At 40.3% G+C, this 12,807-nt stretch overlaps 2 protein-coding genes across 3 annotated transcripts; one reads left to right on the top strand and one right to left on the bottom strand.

Moving 5' to 3' along the window:
* The first annotated feature begins 580 nt into the window (after window positions 1-580).
* Window positions 581-6,498, top strand: LOC127865734 (chymotrypsinogen B-like). Of its 2 annotated transcripts, XM_052405668.1 has the most exons (9): window positions 581-687; window positions 947-1,120; window positions 1,187-1,291; window positions 1,960-2,073; window positions 2,403-2,616; window positions 3,071-3,164; window positions 4,263-4,434; window positions 5,635-5,774; window positions 5,960-6,498. In XM_052405668.1, exons 1-9 carry the CDS (start codon window positions 633-635, stop codon window positions 6,131-6,133), a joined length of 1,242 nt encoding a protein of 413 aa, XP_052261628.1. In that variant the 5' UTR covers window positions 581-632; the 3' UTR covers window positions 6,134-6,498. The 2 variants fall into 2 exon arrangements, with proteins under 2 accessions (XP_052261628.1, XP_052261626.1); XM_052405666.1 differs by having other exon boundaries at window positions 947-1,291.
* A 1,174-nt stretch (window positions 6,499-7,672) lies between these two features.
* LOC127865733 (collagen alpha-1(II) chain-like) lies at window positions 7,673-11,653 on the bottom strand. The gene is made up of 3 exons (XM_052405665.1): window positions 10,055-11,653; window positions 9,010-9,612; window positions 7,673-8,416 (listed from the first exon to the last, which is right to left on the bottom strand). Exons 1-3 carry the CDS (start codon window positions 11,511-11,513, stop codon window positions 8,388-8,390), a joined length of 2,091 nt encoding a protein of 696 aa, XP_052261625.1. The 5' UTR covers window positions 11,514-11,653; the 3' UTR covers window positions 7,673-8,387.
* Between the last annotated feature and the right edge of the window lie 1,154 nt (window positions 11,654-12,807).

The following is a 12,807-nucleotide window of genomic DNA, read 5'->3' as shown; positions in this document are numbered from 1 at the left end:
GTTGTATTATTGGAGGGTATCTAAAAGAAGACACGAAAACAACTTATATTTGTTATTATTTTTCGTATGATAACTTTTATCTGGAAAGACATGTCCTTTCTTGTTTGTATGTAAAATTTAATGTACAATTTCCTGGAATTCGTCAGATTTTTTTTTAAACATTCAGCTCGTTATTATTGCAGAATAACCCGAACTTAATTGCATTCTTTGAAAGCATGCAACGAGAGGTGTAAAAGTGCTTTTTCACTGTACAGCGTTTGGTAAACAAACCGAAACTAAAACAAAACAAAACAAATCTGCCCCTGAATTATATGTTTTGATTTCATCATTATTTGAGAACGGGTCAATGACCGTGGTCAATAGTCATGGCGTTCACCTTTGTCTTATTTTGAAAACATGGAACGCATATAAAGTACCATAACGACAAGGGTTCGACTGGTGTAAGAGTTTTCATTTACGTTATTAGTCCCATCAAGTGGCGGCTAAGTGTTCCCAACGCATGCCCCAGTCATTAGCCTTGTGAACGATACAAGGTGTTGTTAGCTGGCAAGGTGATATATTGGACGCAAGTCAAAGGTTTCTGTACATAAAGAGCGACGTCTTCTGGTTCTCCAGAGCATTTCGAGGCGACAATGTTTTCCGGACTTCTTTTTTATATATGTCTTATTGGTCACACACGTGGGCAGTGTAAGTATATCTCTTTTCTTCAAAATAAGCGTATATGTCTTTTATCAATTTATTCATATAATTTCGGCCTATTCTATTAACAATATAGAAAGGGAGCATCTGTCATTTAATAACAATTGAATAACCCTGATTCGCAATGAAAATTTCTTATACAGAATATTTATATTTGGAATTAAACCGCCAATATTACAACACGCTTTGTAATTATAAACTTCGAAGTCAAAAACATAAATTAATGGATTTACAAATAAATTCATAGGGTGGCCTATGCCCACAAGTGGATCCGGGGGTAGTTGCTGGCCGTTCTGTTTGCCAACTGGTGGCGGTGGTGGTGGCAACCCGACATACCCCGGCGGTGGCGGTGGTGGTGTCCCGACAGTCCCCGGCGGTGGTGGTGGTGGCGGGTGGCCAACGGGTCCTGGTGGAGGCGGAGGTATCCCGACTGGCCCCGGCGGTGGTGGTGGTGGCGGGTGGCCAACGGGTCCTGGTGGAGGCGGAGGTATCCCGACTGGCCCCGGCGGTGGTGGTGGCGGTGGATGGCCCACAGGCCCTGGTGGAGGTGGTTGGATGACAACCGGTATTCCCACAACAACCCAAGAACCAGGTATGGGTTAAGATGTCGTGTTATTTTCATTTAAGCAATTTCACAAACTATTCATATGGAACTTAAACATAGATGAAACGAATCTAGCTTTGTAATCGAACTATTGGTTGTTGTTTTCTTTAAGTATTGTTTTAAACGCATCTGTTTTTTATGAATACACTTGACCCGGTTAGTGCTTGACGTTCAGACAATAGTCAAATAAGACTCCCTGTGTTGGTATGACAGGAGGGATAATGGCTAGGGGGGTATACATATGCAACACCCGTGGCATTGTACAGAATTATCGAAGCGAGTTTATGCTAAACGGAATTACACAATCTGCCATAGACCGGCGGTTTATATATCCTTAGTCCAAATGTCAAAGTCGAACCAAACTGTAATGGGTGAATTTCGGGTAATCACAGGCAACGATTGTTTAAGCATGCACGTGTTGCACCAAGCGGTTTTATTTCCGATAGTGCACACCAAGTTAAAAGTTTCGTTGAAATTTATCTCAGTCAATAATTAATCAAACTCGATGTTAGCTTGGCTGCTATTGACGTATATTGTAGACAGAAAACTGTTTGAGTCGTATTTCAAGCGGCATTGTTGTTCGAACGAAACGGTTACATGTACAAGACGGCACATTCATTATATCGATCGCATGAATTTCAAATTTCAATTTTCAGACGTTACGTGCTCAGGTAACGGTGGTAGGTGCGTCAGTGACGGCTGTGACGGCGAGGCTGACGTCAGTTTCACTTGTGAGACGTCAGGAACTTCGTGCTGTCTGCCGATTGTTCGTAAGTGCCTTATCGGTGGCACTTGTTAATCGCTTTTACTACCTATTTCTTTCTTTTATATAAAATAATAAAAACGACAAAACAAAATTGGTTTATATATGAAAGATTCTTTAATCTGTGTATTTAATTTACATCAGAAACTATTTTATTTTTTCTTCGCCCTCAAGACGATAACAAATTACTGCCAATAAATCAATTTTAACGACTTTTCGACGTATGCGTGATGTAAATTACGCCAATTAATTTGTGGGGATTGTCCATAAAAAAACACATTTCCTTATTGTGTACTGTATTTATTAAATATTATAATTCATTATGAACATTTTTAGTTCCAGTCGTGTGTGGAAACCCGTACCTTCCGGCGATCCGTCGCTTCAAAAGGAACAGTCGGATGGGCCAGAGTCGCATCGTGGGAGGGACGGAAGCTACGCCACACACGTGGCCCTGGCAGGCGTCCCTCCAAAACTCGGACAAGTTCCACTTTTGCGGTGGTTCCCTGATAGCGCCACAGTGGGTGGTGACAGCAGCGCACTGTGTGGACGGGTAAGGAGTTCATCTCTCGCTTTAAAGAGTTTCGGTCACAGAATAGGAAACAAACAAGTACAATATCCCGAACATTAACAGAGAAAAACGAAAAAAACACAAGTTGCCGACTACAGGATTTTGAAATGGGATTTGAGCCTTCAGCGCTCAGACATTCGCGAAAGTAATTAAGTAACTGTATTTGTTAGTTCATATTGGTAATCCACCAAAACCATACAATAGAAACATCAAAAATTATTCATGTCGGTTTAAAATGGTCACGATCATAATTTTTCAAATTGAAATTAGAGCTGGTCATAAAACTAACTTCTTATAACATCTATATATATATATGTGTGTTTTATTTGTAAAATCTATGACGGAAATCTTTTCATGACTTCATAATCATGTCATCAGCTCACGACCATCCCAACCACCGCGCCCGACCTCTTAACTCCTCTGTTATCCACTGAAGGTCCAGCTCAGTCCCGAGGGTGGTGCTCGGCGAGCACGACAGGAAGGTCACCAACACAGACCGGGAGCGGGTCTACCTGGCTACTGTCTTCAATGTCAGCATACATTGGAATTGCATTAGCTTTGCTCTGTCCGCACATGCTTACCATGGGCGGCTTTATCCGCTTTTATGAAATTTTTACTCTGTCCATTAAAAACAAAATCAAGTTTAGGCGGAAAGTGTCGTCCCATATAAGCTTGTGCGGACTGCACATTATGCTAATCTGGGAATACACTTTACGCACATGCAATAAGCCCATTTTTTTCAAAGAACGAGATCTAATTTATTAAAGATCCATTTTTGAACTTAGGTTTATTGCATCGAAGAACAAAAGATTATTGAGACGATGTGGAATCCGTTGCCTTTGTACGCTCAGTCCTTCGTGTCTTTGGGGGAGATCTTAAGAACGCTCCAACAATGGGGACCGAACCCGGGACATCCCGGTCGTTAGGCGGACACCATATCAACTTCACCATGCGACTTTTGCACATTTGTTTTTCCTTGGGGTTAAAAGCACAGAGCATGTGGAAGATTGTAACAATACTGTATACTGCTTCAATAAAAATCGCCTTTAACTCTTTCAGTTCTGGAACCGAATTTTGAAGGCCTTTGCAAACAGTTTGGATCCAGATCTCATCAGGATCCAAATTGTTTGCTATTCTGATAGCATTCTTTGAAAAAAAAATCGAAGAAAATGCTAATTATGCAAATTCACCAGACAACAATTCAGCAGACGACAAATTTCACAGCATGCAAAGGGTGAAAAACAAATTGAATACATATCCACACATTAGACTGAACTCGATACCATTCAGCCGGTTTATTAGATATTCCAAAAGATTTTGGGCATCGGACTGTTACACTTTGTCTATTGTTTGTTTGGCTTTTTTGTATTTCGTAATATAAGTATTGGTCCATTTGATCGATATAACTTGATAGCATCTCACACTGTGATGATTTAGACATAAACGCTTCTCTCGGATCTGATTTATTGAATTATTTGTTTAGGCCAATTGGCCCAAACCCCAACAAAAACGTCACATTTCATTCAGTCAGCCCGCCGCTTCCCATGGGGATATAGTGCTAAAATATAAAGTAAGTCAAAACAGTTATAGATGTACGCATGATGCTGTATATTTTCCGTGCACTTCAGCATCCAGGATATCGCGAGGGAGCGCCGTATCCCAACGACATCGCTCTACTGAAGTTGTCGGCTCCTGTCGCCTTTGAGGAGCACGTGTTTCCGGCCTGCGTACCGGAAGTGGGAACTGTGTACAACACGTCGCAGGACGAATGTTGGATTTCCGGCTGGGGGGATACAAAAAGTCAGTCTATGTTACAATGTCTCATCAGCAACACGCAGACGCTTTTCCGTGGCTGTATATAATGTTCATTCAAGAGTTAACTTTTTTTTCAATAGTAATATTTATAATGTAATCAGTTCATGAAATGACAAAAGGCTGAAAGTAGATCACAGCATTTTTGGTAGAAGTTTGTTTAGCTTTGAGCAAGATATAAAGCAAGATTGAAATAATATTTAATCTTAATTATGCATGGATTAGTATATTCAATACTACGTTCCCAGTAAATTTACAAGTTTGTAATACCGGTACTTTATTAGTGCTGCTTTCCACATCTTGATAAGCTCGTTTCGCAGACGAAAGCCCACTCATTGCGATGTGTCCTGGTATTGATTTGTTCGGATTTTTTTATGCTCCCCCAGAAAATTTTTGGGGGAGCGCCGCTTTGTCTGTCCGTCCGTGCGTCCGTCCGTCCGCGCACAATTTTTGTCCGGGCTATTTCTCAGCAATTAATGACCGGAATTCAATGAAACTTTATGGAAGCTTCACTACCAAGAGGAGATGTGCATATTATCAGCCGGTTCTGGTCGGATGATTTTTCACAGAGTTATGGTCCTTTGAAATTTGCCATTAACTGTACATATAGTGCAATTCTTGTCCGGGCTATTTTTCAGCAACTAATGACCGGAATTCAATGAAACTTTATGGGAAGCTTCACTACCAAGAGGAGATGTGCATTTTATCAGCGGGTTCTGGTCGGATGATTTTTCACAGAGTTATGGCCCTTTGAAATTTGCTAAAAAAAATTATTGTCCCCCCAACTACTGTGCCCTCAAGACGTTTCCTTTTATCTGAATATAGTGAAATATTGTGACAAAAAAAACTTTGGGGAGCATCACCCGTCTTCGACAGTTTCTTGTTTAAAATGATTTTGTTCGGTGTCATTTTGTTCGTGAATTCTCATGTCCGGCAGAGCTTTTAACCGGGATTGCTTTTGTCCGAAAAGTCTCTAAATCCGGTCAATCTTTTGTCCGGAAGTGCTGTTGACTTTAAATGTCTTTTGTCCGTGAATGCTTTTATCCGCAAATTCGCTGTGGCCTGTTTTTTCCACTAAATCCTTAAGTCCGGCAGTGTTTTGGTCATAATATTCATTATGTCCGGAAATGCTCTTCTCCGTGAAATTGCTTTTGTTTGGGATAACCGTTTGTCCGGATTACTTTGCAGGTACTGGGGACGAGACGAAGCTAAACGAACTGCGCGTCTCGCTGACCCCTAACGCGGTGTGCAGCGGCGGGGACATGTGGGGCAACTACATTCTCGACTCCCACATCTGCGTCGGCAACGGGGACATCGGCGCATGTCAGGTAGTATAATTGGAATTTGGAAAAAACATTTTCTTAATGTTCGTTTGATTATAACATATGCGTTGATGATATCGGGTCACGTTTTGTGAATGTTTATGCAAAAAGTATATTAAGAATTTAGTTAATTTGCCAGGTAGATGACGCGTACTTAAATAATAACACTACACATGTATAAATTATACTAGGGCGATTCTGGTGGACCCCTCTCGTGTCTCAGAAAAGGAGAAGTCACGTGGGAGCTGGCAGGCGCCACCTCCTGGGGAGCTTCAGGGTGTCGCACCGCCAAAAAGCCCAATGTGTATACCCGGGTATCCGATTTCCGGCCTTGGATTCTATCCACAATCCGCCGAAATAGCTAACATGACGAGTTTTTAGTAAAACGGATCATAATAAGTTGTAAAAAATATATCTGTTTCAATAATGATTAATTTGGTGGCGGTAAAATAATAAAATATATGCATGTCTGGATACAAAAAATATTTGTTAAAATATTATTTTTAATTTAATTCAAGTGTTCCGTTTCCTTTAGTTAATGATGTGATTACAAAATCGTGACGATAAAACATGGATAGTATGACAAGTTATAAACAAATGCGTAATGTGTCAAATGATCGTGTGGTGTGATGTGTAGTGGTTAATCTTCAGAGCAAAACAAATATCAATTAAAATTGCGAAATGTTTCCTCGGTTTTGACACGATAATAAAATAAATGAAACATGACGAAGTGGTGATCGTTGTTTGTTATATACAATTTAACTTGATGATAAAGTAAGAATTGACAAAGGAAAGTTGCTTTTCATACATCTACATCGTACGAGTAAACGGTCGATTTTTTAAAATTACACTGAGCCTTCTTGTATTCTTTTGTACATCGCTATTAGCATTCGATAATTGATCTAGTTTTCACAACGGTGTTTAATTCCTTAGCCTTGAAACATGTTACGTAGAATTTTAATCAACAAATGCAATCTTATAAATAATCACTAGAGTACGCATTCATGTTTTGATAGTGATAAAGGTCTTAATAAATACAGACAGCTTTCAGATTTTCATTCCGTCACATACTTAACTTTTAGTGAATGTATTTTCCTTCAATTCAGAGCGTCGATGTGTTTTTATCTAATAACTGGAACATTTATTGATATTTCTTGTGGGCTTTTTTCAACGAATATTTTGTGCCATACACAATCCAGTTAGGCCTTGTTTACAAAGGGACATGTTTTTTCTCAAATAGACGCAATAATATTTAGTCAGTAATTGGAACGACACTTAACCCATTTATGCCTAGTGGACTCTCCCATCCTTCTAAATAGGATCAATTTATTTTCAAACTTAGTGATGTCCAGTGTATTTATTTCTATATATAGAATATTTTTGACAGAAATTCCTTTCAGCAAACAGCGTAGACCCTGATGAGACGCCGCATCATGCGGCGTCTCATCTAGGTCTACGCTGTTTGCCAAGGCCTTTTTTTCTAGACGCTAGGCATAAATGTATTAAGCTTTTTTTCTCAAAGCAATGTTGTTCACTTCTTAAGTCATCTGACTATTCTGTACTTACGTACACAGATGTTCTACGCTTGTATAAGTCATTCGGGTGATGGAGTTTTTGTTCAAAATAATTAATTCAAAATGTTCTTTGTTCTGATTTCAAATCGATCACCAATACTTTATCGTAAGGTTCATGTATCAAACAAGATCAATTGCATCGATCATTAAATAAGAACAATTTCAGTCAAATTAGTGTCCGCAATAATTTATTTGACAGCGTATCGTTCAACTTCAAAATTTACATTAATCTCCACGCAGAGTTGTCGTTTCATGCTCACACACACAGTCTCTGCCAACACAAGGATTTTATTATTTTTGTTTAAGTGTAATATTATAAAAAAAGTAGTATAATTTTCTTTTATATTTTGAAATAGTGTATAAGTTTAGGCTCATAATAAAAAATACCTTAAAAAAAGTAAAAATTACAACGGCAACATTTGTGTACCACCTGTCTCGCCTATCCTCACGTGGTTGGTTATGAAGGCAGGGATTTGATCCAGCAATGCTGGTTCCAGTCAAATCTCTGCGCGGAGGCTACATTTATATCAATTCAATAGTATACAGTTTGTGCTCGATTTATTGTACATGACGTGATCGATTAAAAACGATTTGTGTCTGGCTGCAATTAAAATTACTTTTTTACGTCAAAGTGAAACATAGAAATAATACATTACAGACGATTAACAAAAAGCACTTGCTAGTTACAAAGCAGGGACATAAAAACTAGACAAAAACATTTAAACATCTTTTTTATAAACAACGGTTGAAAATCACGCGTACACTTAAACGCATAGTTTGCCATATTTAATATATTTTTTACCGCGAAAAATTTCACGTATTTTATCCTCGTTATTTTTTTTTATTCTAAATTATGGAAAAAATTATACCAGTAAGTAGAGGACCAAAATATTTTATGTGAAAGATAACCGTACAGAATCGCATAATTTTTAAAACACGACAAACAGGAAAATAAAAATACTAGGGTATTTAAATAAAAATACATGGATTTGTTCAGAGCTCGAGTTTGGCGTCGCTACGCCCCCTCGTAGGACCCTTCTACAACTTAGAAAACGCCTCTCGGGCCGGGGTCCACTGAAAAGAATGAAAATATGAGTTATACATTGTCACATACTTACATGCACATACAACAGAACTTTATATAATCATAAAGTGCAAGATTTAACATTAACACATTGTTCGTTGCATTTTAATATAAACGTTGTTTTAAACGGCAAATATCCACGAAGCGCTCAAACCACGTGTGCTTTAAATTAGCCTCATCGATTTATGTTTATATGTTTAAGGCATATAAATATAAACGGATTTAAATCAAAACAGTTATGTGTTAAATTCTATACTGAACAACGAACACATCATTTTGATATATTCTATAATGTCGTGGTTGAATTTTCAGTATAGAAAAAATTCTCTTGATTTGATGTTGTCTTTTTTCTAACCCAGGCTTTTAATCACACATTTTAGCTGTATAGTATGTGAGTTGTTGTTTTTGTGCATTTCACTTTTATTCAAAATAAATCTGTTTTTGCAAGGTTATAACGCGCTTACACTAGCAATGTTATTTAACTACTTGAACTGGAATGGCCACAAATATAATCAACATAGTAAAGCACTATTGTATTATTTAAAGTCAAGATTTTAATCAAGCGAATTTAACACCCTCTTACTTCTGCTAAAGCTGGAACCGGAGCTGGAGAATCCGGAATCCGTTCCCAAGGGAGTGGCACCGCCGAAATCTCCACGTAACGGAACGCTTCCTGAATCCATAAAGCCTCCACCGGAACTTCCGCCGATGCTTCCTGAGTCTATAAAACGTCCACCGGAACTTCCGCCCAGGCTTCCTGAATCCATAAAGCGTCCACTGGAACTTCCTCCAAGGCTTCCTGAATCCATAAAGCGGCCACCAGAACTTCCGCCCATGCTTCCTGAATCCATTATGCGTCCACCGGAACTTCCGCTCAGATCCATAAATCCGCCGGGGGATCCAGAGGGATCGGGAAATCCGCCGGAAATAGGTGGGAAACTTCCGCCAGAAATGGGTGGAAAACCTCGAGGTGGTAAACCTACGCCGGAAGAAAATCCGCCAAACGAATCGCCTCTGAACCGGAGGCCATCACCACCTAGCGACGAGGGTCCCATACCTCCACCGCTGGGTAAGAAACCCGGTCCCATGCCCCCAAACGGTCCGGTCGGGTACGGGAAGAAGCCGCCTGGTGCGCCAAAGAACCCGGGGCTACCAAAGCCGCCCGGGTAAGGCGGATATGGGAATGCTAGAAATATAAGTTTATAAATAAGTAAACCAACATAAAATCTAGAGTTTCTCCAGCGCAAATCTTAATTTTAACTGTATTTTCATTGTTAAACAAGCTGTGTACTCATTTATTATTTCGTAAAAAGTATATTTTTATATGCTCGTATATAACTTAGCAGAGGGTTTCAATGTGGTTTTAACCAAGGAACACAGTGCTAATTGAAACATAATTGACCTGTAAATTAGTACGATATCTTTCGTGCTTTCTGAACGAATGACATCGTGTGACTAAAGTAGTACAGCTACCACATTTTCCGTTCAAACTGCGCTTTGAAAACTTATAGCACTTAAAAAAAATCTTTAAACAAAATATAACAAGAAATATATGTTTTAAACAATTGTATACAATGTAGATACAAACATCGCTTAACATAATATAACATATTAGGAAACAATCTTACGTCTTCGCCCAAAGGGAATTCTGGGTTCGAACATGCCGAACGGGCCAGGGCCACCCTCGGTCATTGGGAATCCTGATGGTGTGAAACGCGGATCGAAACCGGAACTCATGTTTCCTCGGAAACGGAACGGATCGCTTCCCATAGGATCCGAGTAGATCGGTCTTCCAAACTCGTCAAATATGATCGGCCTCGAGCCGCCAAATGCAGGTGCCCGCAGCATGTCGCCTCTTACATCTCCAGAGAAGCCTCTTGGATCGAACATACCGGTCGAACCACCCCTTGGATCAAACATACCGGTCGAACCACCCCTTGGATCGAATATACCGGTCGAACCACCCCTTGGATCGAACATACCGGTCGGACCACGAGGATCCATTGATCGCGGGTCCCTTGGATCAACACGAGCATCTCTAGAATCGAGGCGCGTATTTCTGGGATCAATGCGCGGGTCCCTGGAATCTAGGCGCAGGTCCCTGGAATCAAGGCGCGGGTCTCTGGAATCAAGAAGAGCATCTCTGGAAGCAGGACGCGTATCTCTGGAATCAAGGCGAGGATCAAATACGGGATCCCTCTGTCCGACAAAGGGATCATCCAACATACCGGCCCCACCTCGCACATCGCGGGGATCGCTGAATATTCGGTCGCGCGGCTCGACTCTCCTGTCGACTTGATCGAACGGTGGTCCTCGCATTCCATCCAGCATTGGATCCCTAATTGGCTCCCGGCTTGATACGCCAAATGGTCCTCGCATTGAATCGCGCATCGGATCACCCATAGATCCCCTCAAAGGATCGCGCATAGGATCACCCATAGAACCCCTAAACGGATCGCGCATAGGATCACCAAAGGATCCCCTACTATGATCGCGCATGGGATCACCAAATGATCCTCTAATTGGATCACGCTTGGGCTCATTCATGGAACCACGAGTAGAATCGCGCACAGAACTACCAAAACCTCCTCGCGTCGGATCGCTTGTTGATCCCCGAGCTGGATCTCTGCGTGTTTCTCTTGGAAGTTGCCCACTTGTTCCACTCACAGGTTCGAATCTCGTTTCTGTGCTGATACTTCCCGTTCGGTCTCTACTACGGCTGGCGCCTGAGCCTCCTGTTGAACTGGAAGCTCCCCCTTCCATTGAGATACCGCCTACAGCTAGTCCTTCACTTCCGACGGGTGGGTATGGTGTTTCAACGACTCTACCGATATCCATATCAGTAACGAAACCGCCTCCTGCTGTTGAAATTCCATCTGTTACGAAACCTCCAGTAGCTTGACCTTGAGATGCACTTCCAGTTCCCGCAGACATCATGGTGTCTAACACCTCATTGATTCCTGGAACGGCCGCGCCATGCCCCCGGGGATCCAGGTTTTGAACCGTCACTCGTTCGTTAACACCCGTGCCTTGCCCGTGCACACATACTAATATCCCGAGCAAAATGGAAATATTATTAAAAGTCATTTTTTACTGAGATGTGATAAAATGCAGCTTAGTAAAATATGTGTCAATGTTTTTGTTAAAATCGAAATGTCATATCCACGAAAGTTTAATTTAACATCTAATGTTGTTTGCTCACTGAGAGCGGTCCTGCGAAAAACTAACGTAACGTTACGTGCAGGTAATTTTATACGTCTAGAAGCGTGACGCTCCGGAGATCGATCTACTGCTACACCAGGCATCCATCACCGCGTTGGTTAATGACGCTACGTAGACTAGATAGATAACAATAGCGTAAATCCTTTACGAAACAATCGTCATAATACTATACGTCCGTGGTCAAAGCTAGTACGCGACCAATTGAAAAGAATTGCGACCAATCCAGACCCGTTGAGGTCATGGGCTCAATTGACGTTAACAATGAACGTGCGTTTTGAATGATTGCATAATTAATTTTGGCTTAGTTGTAATTAATTACAAAAAGATCAATGAACAGAACAAAAGCATCGTCTCTGTAATTTATGACAGTGACATCAATATCGATTGGGAAATAAAAGACTGTTCGCTTGTTTATAAGACAATTACAGCGTAAGAGAGGATACCTTGAACATTTGACAATCGTTGATGTTTGGCATTCTTTAATTGCAATTACAAGTACATATACTTATTAATAGTGCATGCGGATCAAACGTTCGATTTAAATAAATCGTTTAGGTCACAATACTACTATGTGTAGCATCTTCGGGTTGCATGGTTTTGGGATGCCTGAACTTATACAAACACATTCGATGTGCGAAATATTACATGTTTTTAGAATACTAATAAAACGCATATCGACGATAAGTACGGTATTATATTTTCAAAAATAAGGATATTTATTTTTTAAGTCTAAATTAAATGGTCACTTGACACATGTATCTATTTTTTTTATAAACGCTCATTATATTATGTTTATGTAATTAAATACTTGTATCAGAGAACACTTTAAGCAGTGCTCTCACATTCTCATTGTAGTAAGCTATTTTAACAGACGTGAGTAGAATCCCACGTGAGGCGTGTATAAAAGAAATATCTTTGGCATTATTGTTTTCTTTAACCCTTTGCATGCTGGGAAATTTGTCGTCTGCTAAAATGTCGTCTGCTAAATTTATTAAATTAGCATTTTCTTCGATTTTTTTTCAAAGAATACTATCAGAATAGCAAACAGTTTGGATCCTGATGAGACGTCACGTTCTGAGGCGTCTCATCTGGATCCAAACTGTTTGCAAAGGCCTTCAAAATTCGGTTCCAGCACTGAAAGAGTTAACAATTCATGAAA

The sequence above is a fragment of the Dreissena polymorpha genome, chromosome 2 (assembly GCF_020536995.1).
Source record: "Dreissena polymorpha isolate Duluth1 chromosome 2, UMN_Dpol_1.0, whole genome shotgun sequence".
Classification (NCBI taxonomy): domain Eukaryota; kingdom Metazoa; phylum Mollusca; class Bivalvia; order Myida; family Dreissenidae; genus Dreissena; species Dreissena polymorpha.
The sequence above is the reverse complement of the archived record's forward strand: the minus strand, read 5'-3'. Positions and strand labels throughout refer to the sequence as shown.